We start from the raw sequence: 19,665 nt of genomic DNA, 5'->3' as shown, positions 1-19,665 counted from the left end.
TGTTATTTCAAACGGACGCTAAGCGAGGATTGCCTGTATTCAGAAGAACGCAGTAGCCATACTTACAGTATCCGAGAACCAGAGCAGATTTGAGTCTGAATAGCAGGTGAACATTCCGTAGATGGGATTCAAGAGCTCTTTCAGGAGCAGGAGAAAGAATTCCTTTGTGACACCCCCAGCATCCACAGCTTCCTCACCGTCAAAGATCACCTACCAGAACATACTGAATTGATTTCAACAAGGGCAGTTTTATTTAACTATTAGTTGATAACCTAGCATTCTTCGGGTATTTATTTATAGAGGGAAAATATCTGGACCAAATGTAATTTCTAATGTTGGATTTTCCCCCTTACCAGTGGAAGCCCCCTCGTGGAGTATTGTGAAGATTTTACCATGGCAAATCCACTGCACTGTACAGCAGAAGCCATTTTACGGCAGTACAGTAGAAGCCATTTTAAGGCACAACAGGCTGTATCTTAACAGAATACACAACACCCCGAGGGGTGTTAGGGATGTCTTACCCCCACAGTATTTTTTTCCAGAGAGTATGTCCTCTGTGTATCAAGTTTGGTTGAAATTGCTTGAGGCGTTCCAGAGTTATGCTGGAACATACATACACAGAGCCATTTTACATATATATAGATTAAACAAATGTATACGGCCGCCCACCTCACAAACAGTGCCTTAGGATGGCTTTCATGGGCAAAAGAGTATTTTTCATTGTCTATGGAGATTCTCAGTCATCCAGGTCCTGATTGTCCCAAAGATGCTTTTTCAAGAGGCAACTGGACTTTCTGGTTTTTCCGTTCTGACCTGAAGAAGCTTCTTGGACGAGAAGCCAAATGTCTTCAAGGAAAAACAAAAGAAGTCCAGTTGCCTCTTCAAAAAGCAGCCTTGGGACATTAAATTCTCACATTGAAAAAATGAGATGCCAAGCCATGGCAGGGGATCTCACCTCTCTGAGAAAGTCGTCGTATTTTATTTTTATATATTTTTAAAAAAGAACGTTACCTCACAAACGGGGTTACCCTTCACAGCATTCTTCATTCCAGGTGGAGGCCATTATTTTGAATGGGCGAAGGAGCATTAGATCACAGTGAGAGGAGCTTACCTTCAAAGGCTTTTTCAAGTCAACATCCGAATGGATGCTCAGTTCTCTCAGAGCATCGCCAACCAAGTTGCTCCTGCGAACATGGAGGACCAGGAATGGGCTTCGAGCCAGAAGGGGCTCCAGGGTGAGAAACATAAAGACATTCTGAAGATTTGCTCCACTAATGGCCACCTAGAAACATGTGAGAAATGAATAACAAGGGAGAGTTCCTCAACAATCCCCCACCTCTTGTTCACCTGACATCCAAGAAGAGGAGTTATGTTTCTTTAAGTAGAAATAAATTGGTAGCTGGGTAGCACAGTGCTTAGAATGCAGTATTGCAGGCTAACTCTGCCCATTGCCAGCAGTTTGATCCTGATCAGTTTAAGGTTGACTCAACCTTCCATCCTTCGGAGGGTGGTAAAATGAAGACAAAGATTAATGGGGAGAATATGCTGACAGTGGAAACCACTAAGAGAATGCTGTAAAGCACTGAGGATGGTATGTAACTCTAACTGCTATTGCCATTATAATGAGGCAATCTCAAAAGCTGAGGTTGTTATGGGCTTGCATGTATAAAGGTAAAGGTTCCCCTCGCACATATGTGCTAGTCGTTCCCGACTCTAGGAAGCGGTGCTCATCTCCATTTCAAAGCCGAAGAGCCAGCACTCTCCGAAGACATCTCCGTGATCATGTGGCCAGCATGACTAAACGCCAAAGGCGCATGGAACACTGTTACCTTCCCACCAAAGGTGGTTCCTATTTTTCTACTTGCATTTTTACATGCTTTAGAACTGCTAGGTTGGCAAAAGCTGGGACATAATGGGAGCTCACTCCATTACGCAGCGCTAGGGATTCAAACTACCGAACTGCTGACGTTTCTGATTGACAAACTCAGCGTCTTAGCTACTGACCCACCATGTCCCAGTATACCGCATATATATTGAGCTTTAAATATTAACCTTCTAAAATAGGAAGCAGTTACTTAAGACTCCCAACGTTGGCAATTTCCAGTTGGGTGGACTTCTCAACTATGAACATGCTGGTTGTGAAGTTCTGGAAAACTGGAAATGCTGCCCATGGATAGAAAGAAAGCCTCTGAATTCCTCCATTCTTTTCAGAGCTAAACAGCAGGAAGAATTATACCTGCTATGTTAGAGAGCACTTTTTTTCTAATCATCAACTCTTTGAGCTCGAATTATTATTCTTTCCCCCCACAATTCCATTCCCCAAGGTGTCCATATGCAAATGGCAAGAAAGAAGGGGAGAGGAATATTTCTCTATCTTTAAAAAATTCTATTAATGATTATGGGATCCTTTCATACTAGATATCTGACATGCATTAAACCTGCAAAATACATTCAATAAGGTTAAGAAAGGAACATTCTCAAATCAAATCCAGCCCTCTTGAATACAACAATTGTACAGCTCTTAATGGATAGCAATAGCAATAGCACTTAGATTTCTATACCGCTTCAAAGTAATTTATAGCTCTCTCTAAGCGATTTACAGAGTCAGCCTCTTGCCCCCAACAATCTTGGTTCTCATTTTACCCACCTCGGAAGGATGGAAGGCTGAATCAATCTTGAGCCTGGTGAGATTTGAACTGCTAAATTTCAGGCAGACGGTAGTCAGTCTAACCCAGGGGTAGTCAACCTTTTTATACCTACCGCCCACTTTTGTATCTCTGTTAGTAGTAAAATTTTCTAACCGCCCATCGGTTCTACAGTAATGGTGATTTATGAAGTAGGGAAGTAACTTTACTTTATAAAATTTATAAAGCAGAGTTACAGAAAGCCCCTACCGCCCACCATGAAAGCTGGAACTCCCATTAGTGGGCGGTAGGGACCAGGTTGACTACCACTGGTCTAACTACTGCACCATCATGGATAACAACATACAGTGTGAATATTGAGAGATGCAGAGCCTGGCCATCTCTGCTTTGTTAGCTACTACCAGAAACATGTACCAATAATTTTTAGGCAGCAACAAAGCCAAGAAGGTGGCTTTACTCTGGCAGTTTAAAGTTTTAGGGAGATGAAGATGATGGAGGAGGAGGAGAATTGTACACTTTCCTATGGAATTCTCCAGTTGAGTGGGGCGCACTGTGTTAACCTAAAAAACCTAACCCATTCCTAGGAACGGGGGACCACCAGAAGCTAAATCAGTTTGTACGCTACAGTAACAAATTGGGAATGGGGGGAACCCCAAGGTACTGGGATGCCACTTCTATATTGTTGCCACGAAAATCTACATGCCCACAAAGTAATTAAAATAAGAGCAACTTGGAAGAACTGAGATTACTAGTCTTTAAGCCGTCTTGTAAAAAAAAAGTCAACTTGTCCTTTTGACTAGATTCTCTCCAAATAATCTCACCAGGTTGGCAGGAAAGATGCTATGACCATAATTTTCTTTTTTCCAAGCGGCCTTCTCTTTGGAAGAAAGGTAGCTTAGTCTTTGCACTATCGTCCTCTCCTGGGAAGTGCAAGCAGTAACTCAGGATGAATGCCTACTCAGGAAAAGCAGAATTTAGCAGTGGATACTGCAAAATTATTGTTCTGCCTTCCAGGGTCACTTCTGACACCACAGTATTTTATACATACACAATGTGTAATAATTTCCAAAAAGGATGGCATTAAGATTTCACGAGAAGAGGACTCCATTCCTCTGCTCACAATAGAATCCTTTATGCCACCAGGCTCGAAATTTTGAACTTGGAGAATCTGGAACTGTGCCGCCTGTGGTCAGACCTAAGCATAGTACACAAAACTGTCTGCTACAACAATTTGCCTGTCAACGACTACTTCAGCTTCAACCACAACAATATTCGGGGCAAACAATAGATACAAACTCAAGGTAAACCACTCCAAACTCGATTGCAGAAAATAGGACATCAGCAAGAGTGGTCAACGCCTGGAATGCTCTACCTGACTCCGTTGTTACATCTTCAAACCCCCTACAGCGTCAACCTTAAATTGTGTACCGTGGATCTCACCACATTCCTAAGAGGTCCGTAAAGGAGGCGTGCCTACCATCCCTGTCGTACTCAGTGGTGGGTTTCAGCCGGTATGCCCTGGTTCAGGCATACCAGTGGCAACTGGGAGCAGCAGCCACCGTACCGAAATGGTGTTTTGGTGGGCCTGGCCACCTGCGTTCCTTACCTGTTTTTGAGCCAACCGGGCCATTTGTGCATGCGTGTGCAGCGTACGGCACCTGCGCGACCTCCGCCAAGCAGCTGAAGCATCGCAGCGCGGTGGGTACGTCCGGTCCTGTCACAGCATACCGGTTGCGACAGGATCCGGAACCCACCACTGGTCCTACTCTCCCCATTTATTTGTATTCATTTCTTTTGTTCACGTCCATGTTCATACTTATAGCTGCTATCTTGTACATGTTTGACAAACTAATAAATAAATAACAATAAATAAATAAATATTCCGCACAGTCTCCTGGCTATTAGTTGGAAAAAGCAGACACTCATTGTTAAAGAACAGAGCATCCCACTTTTCCACATCCAAGATGGGAAGGACTGTAGGTGACTCAGGTTGGGCCCAACTGATGTAAATGAAGATCCACCTTATTTCAAAGGCAAATCAATCCATCTAATTTAGCCTGGATTGAAGGAAGGAACTAACGTTTCCAGCCTATTGCCCCCAAACACATTCGTGATGTTGGTCAAGGCTGATGCAGGTGGCCAATCGTCACATCTGGAGGAGCAAATGTTTCCAAAAGGCAAAGACAGGCAAAGTGAAAGGCGGCACCGTACCTGCATCTGCAGCTTAGCATCTGTCTGCAACATCTTTGTTTTGGCTTGTGCATCAAAGATAAAAGGATAAGAGCACAGAGTCACAGAGTCCTGGAAAAAAGGAACAGTTCAACTGAATGGTGGCAGTGTCGAATTCCACTGAGAACTGCTTCGGCAAGAGGAACTGGAATATTTACCTGCATGATAGATGGTCTTGCTTTCTGTGCAAGGGAAAAGGGAGAGAAGAAAAAAGAAATATAAATAGCATGAGCTTCCAACAAGCCTGGCTGTAACCATTCAGTTAAACTTTATCTCATTCTAACAATCACATATACCTGCGGATATAAGATTTAGCACTATCAAAAAGTGTTTAAACTGGGGTGTCCAACTTTGCAATTTTAAAACCTATGGACGTCAATGTCCAGAATTCCCCAGCCAGCATGGCTACCTGGGGAAATCTGGGAGTTGAAGTCCATAGGTTTTAAAATCGAACACCGCTGATTTAGATATTCTCACCCGTTCAGAGCAGGCTAAAAAAATGCAGTACCCCACATCTCCTTTAGGGGACTGGAGGCTAAAATATATAAAGAATGGTTGCTGGAAGCGAATATGTCTAGTTTGATGAAAAGAAGGACTAGAGGAGACATGATAGCAGCGTTCCAATATCTCAGGGGCTGCCACAAAGAGGAGGGGGTCAAGCTATTCTCCAAAGCACCTGAGGGCAGGACAAGGAGCAATGGATGGAAACTAATCAAGGAGAGAAGTCTGTAGAGATTCTCAGTCATCCAGGTCATTGTTGTCCCAAAGGTACTTTTTAGGAGGCAACTGGATTTTCTTGCTTTTCTTTTCAAAGGCATTTCACTTCTCATCCAAGAAGTTTCTTGGACGAGAAGTGAAACATCTTCAAACAAGAAAGTCCATGTCAGGGGAGGATTTTACCCTGAACTAGATGAGGCTTAGACCGCGGCGTTTCCAAACAAGCATATTCTTTAAGGTGCGAAGAAAAGAAATAAATTCCAGAAAACATATTCTAATTAACAAAACAAACTTTAATACAAAAATAATAAATGAAGAAATAAAAGTGTTACATTTTGATAAAAGCAATTCGTCTACCAGCTTCCCGGCAGACGGACAAAGATCAAAAGGGAAGAGAAGTCTCTGGAATGTGTGAAGTAATAAACATGTTAAGCATGCGCAGTACATCATTGTCAGATAAGACCTTATGACCTGCGCAGTAACTCTTTCAGTTTAACTATTTAGTTTCAATTCATCAGTTCAGGCTAGCAAACAATTTAACGCAGTGACAGTCCAGTTGCCTCCTGAAAAAGCAACCTTGGGTCAAGAAAAGAAGCTACCTAGAACTAAGGAAAAATTTCCTAACAGAACAATTAATCCAGTGGAACAACTTGCCTCCAGAAGTTGTGGGTGCCCCAACAATGGAAGTCTTTAAGAAGAGATTGGACAACCATTTGTTCGAAATGGCAGAGGCTCTATAGGTATACTATAGGGTTTCCTGCCTGAGCAGGGGGTTGGACTCAAAGACCTACAAAGTCCATCTCCCTACTCAGGCAGGAAACCCTATGGTTCTATTCTGTTCTGTTCTGTTCCTTTAATTTATTAACTACTACTTTGCTTCTTCAATCTATTGCACATTCCCCTATGTCATATTTGACATAGTTCAGGTAGTTAAATCTGGGGGGGGGGGGGGGACTATATGCATACAAGTAACTTGCATAAAAACCTTTCAGAATTCACAGTTGAGTAGTGTTTAATTTTGATTCAGGGCGCCCAGAACATTCTAATTTAACTAATTCCTGGAGCATTACTGAGTTTAGCAATTAAACGAGGACTTCTTACCACTTTTGCTTGATGCAAAAACCACATCAGATAGTCTTCTTGAATATCTATCAGATTAGAAATCTCTGGGATATAAAATTTGTCATATTCTATGTGGTTAGCTTTCTGATTTACCTGATGTGGAAAAACAAAAAAAATCAGAATCACACAGTAAACAATTTCTTCATAGAATTATTGCAAATCCCCAACAGAAGGCTAATTGTAAGAAAGGCAGACTCTGTCAGATTTGGTTTCCCATTAAGTTAATACCCTCTAGCAAAGCTGACTGGGGAATTCTGGGAGTTGAAGTCCTCCAGGCTTAAAGTTGCTAAGGTTGGAGACCCCTGCTCTATAGATAGTCCTCGGCTTATGACCTCAATTGGGACCAGAACATCCATTGCTAAGCAGGGAGGTGTCGAATGAGGCATGTCCAATTTTATGACCTTTTTTGCCATGGTTAAATGAACTACTGCAGTTGTTTAGTGAATCACATGGTTGTTTAACAAATCCAGCTTCTCTCGTTGACTTTGCTTGTTGGAAACTGGCTGGGAAGATTGTAAATGGGACTTCAAGATAGTAAAACTATCATAAATACATGATGGTTGCCAAGCAACCAAATTTAGATCATGTGACCACGGTGGTCTTGCCATTGTTGTAAGGCCATAAGTTACTTTTTTCACTGCCACTGTAACTTTGGATGGTGGCTAAATGGATGGTTGTAAGTTGAGGACTATCTATAGTTTGCATGTCAATTTGCATAATATTTTTTTCAAAGTCAACACACAAAAATGCATTCCTGCTTTTCAACCGTTTCTCTGTTAATGGCACATTTTTTTTGCTAATAAAATAGAGCATTTATTCATTATTTGGCTCCAATAAATATTTTTAATTTTTGGCTAAAATATCTTGTACAATTTGGAAATGTCTGAACATTGAAATTCCTTGTTTCATTTTTCGAATAGGTTCAGGAAAGGCAAAGTAGACATACAATGACAGCAATCAAAACACCACTAAGAGTCCTAAAATCAATTTGCAGACAGATTATTCTAAAGAAAATCTATCCATGCATTGGTTGAGAGTTAACAGTGACTTGATGGCACTTAACCAACCAATCAACAAACCAACCAACTAACTAATCAATCTATCTATCTATCTATTTTTCACTCATTTTAATTTAAAAGTGGCATTTAACTAATGATGGAACTAATAACAGTAGACAATAAAATTATGACATGACTGTCCACCACAAATCTTATGCCTGCTGGCATAAGTGCAAACACAAGTTGTAATATTGCACCATATATGTAGATCAGGGGTGTTAAACTGGTGGCCCATGGGCTGGATGTACCACTCGCAGGCCACGCTCATGCCAGCTCCGCGAAGGGTTAAAACGTCACGATAAGTCACGTGACGGCAATGTGAAGCCACGAGTTTGACACCCTTGATATAGACGAACATAAATCTGCAGAGTCAAATATGCAAGGTCTTCAGATTTATACTCTGCATTATATATCTTCCAAGAATGGAAAACCATACAATTCAGAACTTAAGGTATTCCATATACTGTATTTTTTGGAGTATAAGACACTCCGGAGCATAAGACGCACCTTAGTTTTTGGGGAGGAAAATAAGAAGAAAAATAATTCTGCCTCTGCCTACCAGCACCCTTGGTATTCAGCTGACACATGGTAACAAGGTCAGCCAATGAATAGGCACAGCAACTAAGTCAGTCAATGAGGGCTATTTGGACTCTGAAATTTGCTGTGTGAGCAACAAGGAGACAGGAAGGAGCCTGGCTTAACCGAGAACTGAAAGTGAAACTGCTTATGTTTTGCTTGCATTTACTGCTACCTTGGAAAACCTGCTTTTGGTAATGTATTGTATATTATTATTATTATGAATCCTGCTGAATCAGCTACTGTGCTTTCTGAAAGTGATTACTGCTGCAAACTCTGACCAGCCAGGTCAGCTTCAGCACTTATTGCAGCCTGATTCAGTATAGCTGATTGGCCGGTGGACCAGACTGCCGGAATACTTCCAATCAGCTGTTCCAGGCTGTAGGGATTGCCACAGACCGTTACTGCCTCCATACCTCGTGTTTTTGGCCTCTGGGGGGGGGGGGCTACATTTGGGGTATAACACGCACCCAAATTTTCACCCTTTTGGGGGGGGGAAGGCAGGTCTTATACTCCGAAAAATACGGTATATATATGTATGTATGTATGTATGTATGTATGTATGTATTTGTGTTACAACCCCTGGTATGCCCAAATGGCTAGCTGATGAGAGCTAAATAGCTTGAAATGGATCCATACTAGTCTCCCTTTATTTATTTATCAGCACAAATACAACACACACACACACACACACACATACACACATATATATATATCACAATGTGCAATATATAAAATGTTTGGTGGAAAGACCATCAGGGGAATCAACATCATTAAAGAGCAATAAACAGAGTCACTGAATTATTTTCTTACTTTATGCAATTTCTCCAGAAGTTTTAGTGCAGCTGTGATGTAACTGCTGTACAGGACTGGGATCTGGAGTGTTTTTTTCCCGTTCAAGAGATAAACCACGGCATCTTTATAGAGATCCACTAGCCTCAAAAAATACTCTGGGCATACCTGAGACCACCAGTTTTCTAAATAAGATTACATAAAGCAAAATGGGTCATTGATTTCAACATTTATAATAACGGAAACTGAATGAAAAACCAACATGATGGCTGGCTGGGGAATCCTGGGAAATGAAGTCCACCTATCTTCAAGCTGCCGTGGTTAAGAAAGACTTTCACAGATCCTGCAGGTAAAAAAGGAGGGCATCAGCCAGATCCTAGACCAATGTTTTCCAGCGTTGGCAACTTCATGTGTGGACTTCAACTCCCAGAATTTCCCAGCTGGGGAATTCTGGGAATTGAAGTCTACATATCTTTTTAAGCTTCCAGGGTCTAGGATCTCAAGTATGTTCAATCAGAGATGTACTTTTGAAAAAACTCAAAAATATTAGATGTAACCCAATCTTAGGGAAGTGAATCCTCCTAAATCAAGCGGATTTACTGGCTACATGAACCAAAGACTTCACTCTTAAATCCAAATGCCTTCCAAGAGTTTTAACGCTATCATGTTGTTGAAATGCCTGAATAAGGAGTGGGGGGGGGGCACAGGGGGACCAGTCCATATTGTCCAATTGGTATGTGGAGTCCTAAAATGAAGAGGAGGGAAAAAAAGGGCTGCAAATTGGATTAGTGATTCTTCCAGCACTAAGGAATATTTCTGTGAAGCACCGGGAAACCTGGAGATCCAGGTAATTCAATTGTGTAAAAGGATTTATTGTAAGCTTAAGCTCTCTGCAAGAATCTGTCCAACTAACAGTCGAGGGAAATTAGCGGGTGTTAAGAATAAAAAGGAATTCAAAGTGAGCTGAACTTAGATCTCTTGGGGGCACGAAGGGACGGGTGACTGATGACGTGTTTGACTCCTCCCTCAGGCTCAGCCTGGTCATTTCCTACATATCAATAGCTAACAAAATAGTGTAAGACAGCCCACTCCCAGAAAAGAGGTGTGCATCTTCTACCTAAAACTTTACTGGGATTTTTCTCCAGGCGCTGTATGGCCGTTGCCAAAGGAAGCGTTAAGGTTACGTAATATTTTGAGTCTTGAAAGAGAGGGAATTCTGGAAGAATCAGATAGATCCTCATGGCTTCAACATCTGGTGGAGAGCTAGGCAGCTGGGGGATCAAGAAGCTTTCAAAGCTCTTCAAGATCTGGAAAAAAGAAAAAAAATTAGGCCTGGATTATAGCTCTTATTTCTAGCAATACCACTTAGACTTATATACCACTTCACAGTGCTTTTACAGCCCTCTCTAAGCGGTTTACAGAGTCAGCATCTTGCTCCCAACAATCTGGGTCCCCATTTTACCCACCTCGGAAGGATGGAAGGCTGAGTCAACCTTGAGCCTGGTGAGATTTGATTTGCCAAATTGCAGTTAGCCGGCAGTCAGCAGAAGTAGCCTGCAGTACTGCACTCTAACCACTGTGCCACTGTGGCTCATGGCTCTTCTATTATGCTTGTATAGTTTCTAAGACTTAATATAGCTTAATTCTGGTAGCAGGAATTCTACCCAAAAAACTGAAACAGGTAAGTTATTTACTTGGTTCTTTGAATTCTGTGAAGGCATGAGACACCTCAGTTGTTCTACAATCCTGTCCATAAAGACGAGGCAGTGGGAGGTACAGGTAGTCCTCAACGTACGATCACAATTGAGCCCAAAATTTATGTTGCTACGTGAGACATTTGTTCAGTGAATTTTGCCTCATTTTATGACTTTTCTCAACATATTTGTTAAGTGAACCACCAAAGTTCTTAGATTAGAAACAAGGTTTCTAACCAGGTTAAGTGAACCTAGTTTTCTGAAGTTTTTTTTAAGAACAGTACAGAAGAATAGAGAGTAGAGTAGAGTAGAATAGAGTTGGAAGGGACCTTGGAGGTCTTCTAGTACAACCCCCTGATCAAGCAGAAAACCTGTATCATTCCAGACAAATGATTGTCCAATCTCTTCTTAAAACTCTCCAATTTTGGAGCACCCACAATTTCGGAGGTAAATGGTTCCACTAATGAATTATTCTCACTGTCAGGAAATGTCTCTTTAGTCCTAGATTGGTTCTTTCCTTGATTAGTTAATTTCAAATTTGAGATTAGTTTCAAATTTTAAAACCACCGGGGAAAAACAATGGGATGAGTACCCAGATATGCGTAAGAGGTAAAATGCATAATTCCGTTTTTACTTATCAAGGGGAAACAACTGATAGGATTGTGTCAGAATTAATCCCAACAGTTTAATATGCATTAATGAAGATTCTTTGAAGTTTTTGTTCAAGCTTTTTCAACCTAAAGTCCCCCCAGACATTCCCACAATCTACCAGGCAGCAAGTTGAGAAAAAGAGTTTAATCTTGAGCTTTCGCCTTAAGTATTCCCAGAAGGAAGCAAACCCTCAGCTTGATACTACTACTACTACAAGACATTTCAATACCTGATCACGCAATGTAGAATGCTGAGATGCCATTAGCTTATTAAACATCACTCGGGTGCAACTCAAGTCAATCCCTGGAGTTTTGGGACTCGTTTTAAAGTGTTCATCTATTCTAGAAAAGAATACAAGCAAATTTATATCATGGGGGGTTTTTTGGAGCAGAGAATTTAAGCATGTAATGCGCTGAATGTAAAAACAGCAACCTGCAACCTATAGCAATAGCACTTAGACTTATATACCACTTCAGAGTGCTTTTACAGCCCTCTCTAAGCGGTTTACAGAACCAGTGTATTGCCCCAACAATCTGGGTCCTCATTTTACGGACCTCAGAAGGATGGAAGGCTGAGTCAACCTTGAGCCAGTGAGAATCGAACTGCTGGCAGTAGAATGCAGAGTTAGCCTGCAATAGCAATAGCGCTTAAACGTATATACTACTTCATAGTACTTTTACAACCCTCTGTAAGTGGTTTATAGAGTCAGCATATTGCCCCCAACAATCTGGGTCCTCATTTTACCCACCTCGGAAGGATGGAAGGCTGAGTCAACCTTCAGCTGGTGAGATTTGAACTGCCAAACTGCTGGCAGCCAGAAGTCAGCAGAAGTAGCCTGCAGTACTGCCTTCTAGCCACTGCGCCACTGCGGCTCTTAAGTATATACAACAACTTCTCATACAGATATCATTTACAGGAGCAGAACCTTACCCAAAGTAGTAATAATAATAATAATAATAATAATAATAATTTATTAGATTTCTAGACCGCCCCCTCTCCCCGGAGGTTCCAATCAGCAACCTAATATTAAGGCATTTTCATTTTTCTCAGGATTCTTCCATATTCCTAAATACCAATTAGAATCCAGTCAGCTACAACGGTTTTCAAATCTATAAAGTTCAACTCATACTATTTTGAATTCAGAGTATCTTTTCCACACATTGAATAGTCAATGGATTCAAAGCAGCTTGAATTGAAAATAGTTCACCCTTCCTTAATGAGGAGATATAACTTTACATTTTTTTTTTCAAATTTAGGGTTTTCCCCTTCTTCCTTTAGATTTGCTCAATTTTGAAGGCAGAAACACCATCCTACCAACTAAAAGCAAAATGTAGCTCTTGGCCCAGAGCAAATTGTGCCAACAAATGGAATAAATGGATTAATAATTGATCCAGTTAAGAAGTTTGGAGAGGTCTCTTTATGACAGAGTGGAACAAATCGTAATACCGAATGACACCTTCATTTCAAATACTGTATGAGGAGACCAGCAAAAGAAACTGCAACATTACAAATCATGTTAACTGAACTGTATATACTTGATGGGCTGTATTAGAAGTCTCCACAAATTAATGTCTACAACATTTTGCAGTGAAAGAGAATTTGCATAAGTTGTCAGAACCAAATACCAACCTCTTGCGAGCTGGTGAGCTTGCAAGTAAATCACTGAGTCAGTTATTAAGAGCTGCAACTACAGCCGATGTTCTCTTGACAGAAGAGGAGGCTCCATTTAATCATATATTTTTACCAATTCCCTGCTAAAGCACGCAGATACAAAGAGCTAAACATAGCTTCGGAGACATAAGTACTATTGCCATAACAACACAAGGCAAGAGAAATAAGCAGCAGTTCCTAGAAGACTGTGTCAACCAGTCTGGCTACATAGACCTCTGGCAACATGGCAATTCAGCCAAAATCTGACTCACTGCCCCATCCTCTATACCCATATATTAAATATACCGTATTTTCTGCACTAAAAGACGGAACTTTCTTCCCCCAAAAGTGGGTAAAAATGTGTGTGCATCTTATAGAGCGAGTATTGCGGTGGGGGGGGGGGAGGGGGGAGAGAGAGCAACACTTGAGCCTTCACTGCCGAGCAGCTGATTGGCTGTTGGATCGGCCTCCCAGAATACCGCAGATCAGCTGGTCTAGATGGCGGGGATTGCCACTCCTGCTTACCACTGCCACTGTTTAGCGCCGTTGTATGGCAATCGGCAGTAGCAGCAAACAGCGACAGCACCAATCGGCGGCAAATGGCAGTGATAGGCAGTGGTGATCCCAGCTGCCTACAACAGCTGATCAGCGGCATTCCGGGAGGCTGATCCAACTGCCAATCAGCTGGTCGGCAGCGAAACCTCCGGTGTTCTCTGGCGGCAGTGGCAGCTCAGCTCAGTTGACCGGTGGTGGGCACAACAGAGCAGAGAACTGGCGAGCCATGTGCTGGGGCTGCCATAATGTGCTGAAGCTGACCAGGCTGTTTGCTGTTTGATATAAACAGATGAATATCGAATGGATGCTGGGAGGCAGAGGCAGATTTTTTTTCTTGATTTTCTCCTCTAAAGCTAATGTGCGTCTTATGGTCCGGAGCGTCTTATAGTGCAAAAAAGTACAGTTATCACAGGAATCGTTTGCTTTTCCCCATAAGAGATGAAAAACTGTAACTCTGTGAGATCCAACATTTTTTCCTGTTTTTAAAAAACCCTGCCTCTTCCTTGTATCAGGAAGCTATAGAAGGAGAAGAGTCTAACGTTGGATATACTGTAGAATATTTCCGAACAACAGACTCAGAGGATATTTTTAATACTGTCCACAGAGACATCTGTCTCTATGGAAAGATTGCGTCTAAAATATATTATGATGGAGGATCATCTATTCCCTAATTAAGACTGAGTTGAAAATGGATTTACAAATGAAAGCCTACAAGAATGACATTGAAAAAGGTGTTACAAGAGGTATAAAAAAGAAACTGGCTTAGTAATTAAACAATAAATCAAGAGAGCGACCTGAATAATTTTCCTATATTGGATTTACAAAAGAAACTTGATAACATTTTGAAGGATCTCAAGAGAAAGGATAATGGAGAAAATGAAAAGAAGTCAAGTTCTACAACATTAGTTGAATGGATTAAAGATTAAGATTGTTAGAAGTAAAAGGAAGGGATACAAAATAGGCTTCATTTGATCAGGGTTAATATCGAGATGTGATCTCTGTAACACTTCATCAGTTTCTCCTGACACCAGGACTGAAATGACAATATTTTTTGTTGATTTCTTTACAAATCAAAAATGGAGTACGGGAAGAAGAGCAGTATTTTAAGAAAAGATTATAAGTTACTAAAAAAAAATTGTATTTGTGAAAGTGAGAAGTCATTTCTATGTCTTTTTGCTTTTCTTTTCTCCTTGTATTTCTTTTCTTTTCTCTTCTTTCGTTTTATTTTTCTACATTTTTTACTGTATACTGATTTTTACTGTTGTAATTACAAGTAGTCCTCGACTTAAGACCACAAGGGGCCCCAAAATTTCCATTGCTAAGCGAGACAGTTGTTAAGTGAGTTTTGCCCCATTTTGCGACCTTTCCTGCCACAATTATGAAGTGAATCCCTGAAGTTGATTAGTAAGCCAGTTCTTAAGTGGATCTTGACTTCCCCGTTGACTTTGCTTGTCAGAAGGTTGCAAAAATGATCACATGACCCCGGGACATGACAACTGAAAATGTCATAATACGAACCAGTTGCCGGCATGTTAATTTTGATCGCGTGACCATGGGGATGCTGTAACGGTCATAAATGTGGAAAGCTGTCATAAGTTACTTTTTTCAGTGCCATTGTAACTTTGGATGTTCACTTAATTAATGGTTGTAAGTTGAGGACTACCTGTGCTGAACCGTTCAAAGCAGTGGTAGGTTCCGGATCCCGGTGCAACCGGTACGGTGCAACAGGGCCAGGCATCCCCCACATGCACGCACGCAGCTTGCGCATGCGTCCTTACCTCCATGACACCTCCGTGACGCTCCAGCTGCTCGGCGGAGTGTCGCACAGGCACCGTATGCTCCGTGCGCATAAGCACCGAAGAGCTCAAATACAGGTAAGGAGGCGGGCAGGTGGGTCCTCCGGAGTACCATACCGGAACGGTACTCGGTGCTCCCGGCAGTACTGCCTGCAACCCATCACTGGTTCAAAGTTAAAATGACACTGAAAAAAGGGATTTATGACCATTTTTCGCAGTTATGACTTCTGCACCATCTGAGCATCCCCATAGTCATGTGATCATAATTCAGACACTTGGCAATTGATTCCTATTTGTGATGCTTTCAGTGTCCTGAGTCATGGGATCACCTTTTGCGACCTTCGGACAAGCAAAGTCAGTGGGGAAGCCAGGTTCACTTAACAACTGAGGTACTAGCTTATCAACTTTAGTGATTCACTTAACAACTGTGGCAAGAAAGGTTGCAAAATGGGGCAAAACCCACTGAGCAAATGTCTCACTTAACAACAGACATTTTGGTTCATTCATTGCGGTCGTACGTCGAGGGCTACTTGTAATCACAACAGTAAAAATCAGTATAAACTAAAAAAATGCAGAAAAATAAAATAAAATACTACAAAAGAGGAAGCTATGGAACCAATATCTCTCTTCCCTGAATCAAATCCAGTCAATTATCAGTGATCCAATTTTAGTGATTTATATTGACTGAGCATTTCAAAAACTGAACTGGAAAATTAGCCAAATATTGTTTTTTCTCCATTTTAAGCTACTTACTTCTTTTCAAGGAAGCTTCCATTCCAGCAAGCTGGTGAAGATAAGATCTGCGCAACCTCACTGCTTAGGACAGGGAAAATGCAAGTAAGCAAAAGACAAGGAAACTAGTTAAAACTTACTTTGCTTAGGAATCACATATAATTTTTCGTACGCTGCCTTGATCTGCTTATCCATGGTTACCTGACTTAGCTGAAATTGGCTGCGTTTACATAACATGCTATAAAACGCTATCCCCAAACTTTTAACAAACTGAGTTCATGTGACACGATAACCACAACTAATCAAATCAGATTATGGATTAATGTAGTAACTGAAGGTAATTGTTATTCACCCTTATTCTCTCTAGTCTATTCAATTGCCTTTGCTCTTAACACACTGACCTAAAATATACCACACAGAACTAATGTAGAAATGCCAAATGGGTTTTTTAGTTCAGCAGAGAAGAATTTGATAAGTGGTTGAAAATATGTGGGCTAAAAATCTGATGAATAAACCTTTGGCTCAAAAAAACAACAACATTTATACCACGCTACTAAAACATGTTAAAGATTCTCTAGAACAGCTTGACACCATTCTTCTAAATTATAGCATTATGTATAAGTTAAATATTGGAGTGGTGCAGTGGTGTAGAGGTGGATCCTGGATGCACCTGGCTCACAGGTCATCAGTTTGACATCCCTGATCTATTTGGTAGTGCAGTGGTGAACTGCAGTATTGCAGGCAAACTCTGCCCAGATCTTAGAGTTCAATCCTGATGGCGCTTGAGTCTGCCATCCTTCCAAAGTCAGTAAAATGGGCCCCCAAATTGTTGGGGGCAATATGCAAACATTATAAATCAGCCAGAGAGTACTGTAAAGCATTGGGGGGAGGGCCATATACTAATAAGTCTGAATGTTGGTGTGTTGCGGTGGCCTAGAGGTGCAGCTCTCGCCTCACAATCAAGAGGCTGTGAGTTCAATCCTAGGTAGAATCAGATATTACTCTCTCTGGGCACACTGAAAATATACCTGCTGAACAAAACTCCGCATTGGGGATAGGAAGGGTATCCGGCCATTAAACTAGCTTCATTCAGTTGCTCAGATTCCACCCTGCAAGGGATTATGGGGTCGTTAAACGAAGATGATGATGTAAGAGACCCGGTTTGGTATAGTGGTTTAAAGTACCAGGCTGGGCATGGTATTCTATGAGGTCAAAAGAGCTGCTAAACCACAAATCCATAATTTATGAAACTGATTATCATTTGGGATAATGAGTTGGACTAGATCAGGCCTGTCCAACTGATGTTCCGTGGGCTGGAGGCGTCACGCACAGGCCACGCCCACCCCAGCTCTGCAAAGGCAAAAAGTGTCACGATACATCACGTGGCGTGATCGAGTTTGATGCCCGTGGATTGATTCAACAAGCCAACCAAGAAGATATCACTAAGCAAGCCAGAAATCACCTCTTTTCCCACCATCACAATAATTCTTTTACAAATCGAACAGAAGTGAACCTACTTCACTGAATTAGAGTTATTTCTTTCAGAAAGCTTTTGCCTCCACATGTCTATTGTGTTGTCATTAATCAAACAGGTGTGGTCACTGTGATTTATGGTCCGGAAATCATCAGCTGGTAGAGAATTCTGTAAGAAGGTGCAGATTTCAAAAGAAGGTTTGACTGTGAACGGGAGGAGCACCAGAGACGTCACGGCTGTTTTATTACGTTGAGAGCAGGGGTGGGGCTGCTGGCAGTGGAATCTCCACGTGGCCCGTTCATCATGCCAGGTAAGTGCAGGGCCCACGCGGAGGCTCGGGGGGGGGGGGGGACGGGCCTACCGAAGGTCCCGGAAGTCTGGAAATGAGCCTGTTTCCAGCCTCCAGAAAAGCAGTTTTCGCCTTCTAGGAGGCTTGAGAAAAGCCTCCAGAGCCTAAGGACAACCCCCGCAGTGCAAGAGACCGACTAGTCCAGGGGTGTCCAAACTTGGCAACTTTAAGACTTGTGGACTTCAACTCCCAGAATTCCCCAGCCAGCTCTGCTGGCTGGGGAATTCTGGGAGTTGAAGTCCACAAGTCTTAAAGTTGCCAAGTTTGGACACCCCTGGACTAGGCCAAGCCCACCATGGCCACGCCACCCAGCAACAGAGCAGCAAACCCGTTGCTGCAATTTTGAAAGCCCACCCCAGGTTGAGAGTAACTTTCCAGGGTAGTCGTGGGGCGAGATTTGGCCTGGATTACTCTATTTCACACCTTTCCCCTCCTCCAAGGAAACATGCAGTTCATAATCCTGGACAATCTAGATTACACACCATTACCCCAAACTTCCTTTTCTATGGATCCTTCCCATTTCATTTCATGCATCTGTCCATTCCTTACTCCGGGGGGGGTGGGTCTCAATGTTGGCTACTTGTGAGACTTCAATTCCTCAGTCAGCGGTATTGAAGTCCACAGATCTTAAGAGTTGCCAAGGTTGAGAAAAATAAGTGCCTTATTTCTTTCATTACATTTTGGACTAAAGATTCAAGCCCGATAATTCTCTGCTCTTGTGGATCTTGGTTTTATGGCAAGAAACAAAACTTTTGTCATTTTTATTTTATTTTTTTTGCAGCTGAAAGTTGCAGAAAGAATGCAATTTGGTAAATAGGTAGAGGAGGCTGCAATATACTTTGCTGCCTCTTCTTTGAAGATTAGGAATTATTGAAACCTATTAGAAGTCGACCCATTTAGTTTATTTATTTTGTCCAAAACTAGTAAAGGTAAAAGTTCCCTTTGCACATATGTGCTAGTTGTTCCCGACTCTAGGGGGCGGTGCTCATCTCCATTTCAAAGCCAAAGAGCCAGCGCTGTCCAAAGACGTCTCCATGGTCATGTGGCTGGCATGACTAAATGCTGAAGGCGCACAGAACACTGTTATCTTCCCACCAAAGGTGGTTCCTATTTTTCTACTTGCATTTTTACATGCTTTCGAACTGCTAGGTTGGCAGAAGCTGGGACAAGTAACGGGAGCTCACTCCGTTACACGGCACTAGGGATTTGAACCGCTGAACTGCCAACCTTTCTGATTGACAAGCTCAACATCTTAGCCACTGAGCCACCGTGTCCAAAACTAGAGCAGCATAAATTCAGGGGAGGGGGGGAAGGGGCTCTTCATACAAAAAACAGGGCAGGGGTTGCACGAGCTTCAGCCCACACTGAAAAAGGTGCATGGCCTCTAGGAACAATTCAGAAGTTTCCTTCCTGTAACTATAAAAGGTGGAGTGGAAATCCATAAAGCTTTACCTCTTTCTCTGAGCAAATTACAAATGATTGGTCTCCTCCAGAGAATATATGTTTAACAATATAATACGGGCAGGCATCTGTTGAAGAAGATTGACAAAAATTAGTTAAAACCTTCAGACATCGTAAACATTCCCTTTGTCTTTCTTTTGGAAACCAAAATCCATACAGCCTGA

At 41.9% G+C, this 19,665-nt stretch overlaps 1 protein-coding gene across 2 annotated transcripts in view; it reads right to left on the bottom strand.

The window, feature by feature from the left end:
• The window catches only part of HERC3 (HECT and RLD domain containing E3 ubiquitin protein ligase 3), a 61,593-nt gene that overhangs the window by 14,621 nt on the left and 27,307 nt on the right, over nt 1-19,665 (bottom strand). For both annotated transcript variants that reach the window (XM_081959541.1, XM_081959542.1), the window contains exons 9-19: nt 19,493-19,569; nt 17,735-17,859; nt 16,239-16,298; nt 11,714-11,825; nt 10,257-10,446; nt 9,161-9,324; nt 6,693-6,806; nt 5,033-5,056; nt 4,857-4,946; nt 1,112-1,282; nt 67-210 (exon numbers count right to left, since the gene is read on the bottom strand). In XM_081959541.1, the coding sequence (XP_081815667.1) occupies nt 67-210; nt 1,112-1,282; nt 4,857-4,946; nt 5,033-5,056; nt 6,693-6,806; nt 9,161-9,324; nt 10,257-10,446; nt 11,714-11,825; nt 16,239-16,298; nt 17,735-17,859; nt 19,493-19,569 (1,271 nt within the window). The remainder of the gene's footprint in view (nt 1-66; nt 211-1,111; nt 1,283-4,856; nt 4,947-5,032; nt 5,057-6,692; nt 6,807-9,160; nt 9,325-10,256; nt 10,447-11,713; nt 11,826-16,238; nt 16,299-17,734; nt 17,860-19,492; nt 19,570-19,665) is intronic.

Source organism: Natrix helvetica (assembly GCF_964273705.1).
Source record: "Natrix helvetica genome assembly, chromosome: 7".
In the NCBI taxonomy this organism is placed as follows: Eukaryota; Metazoa; Chordata; class Lepidosauria; order Squamata; family Natricidae; genus Natrix; species Natrix helvetica.
Note: the sequence above shows the minus strand (reverse complement) of the source record. Positions and strands in the feature narration are given on the sequence as shown.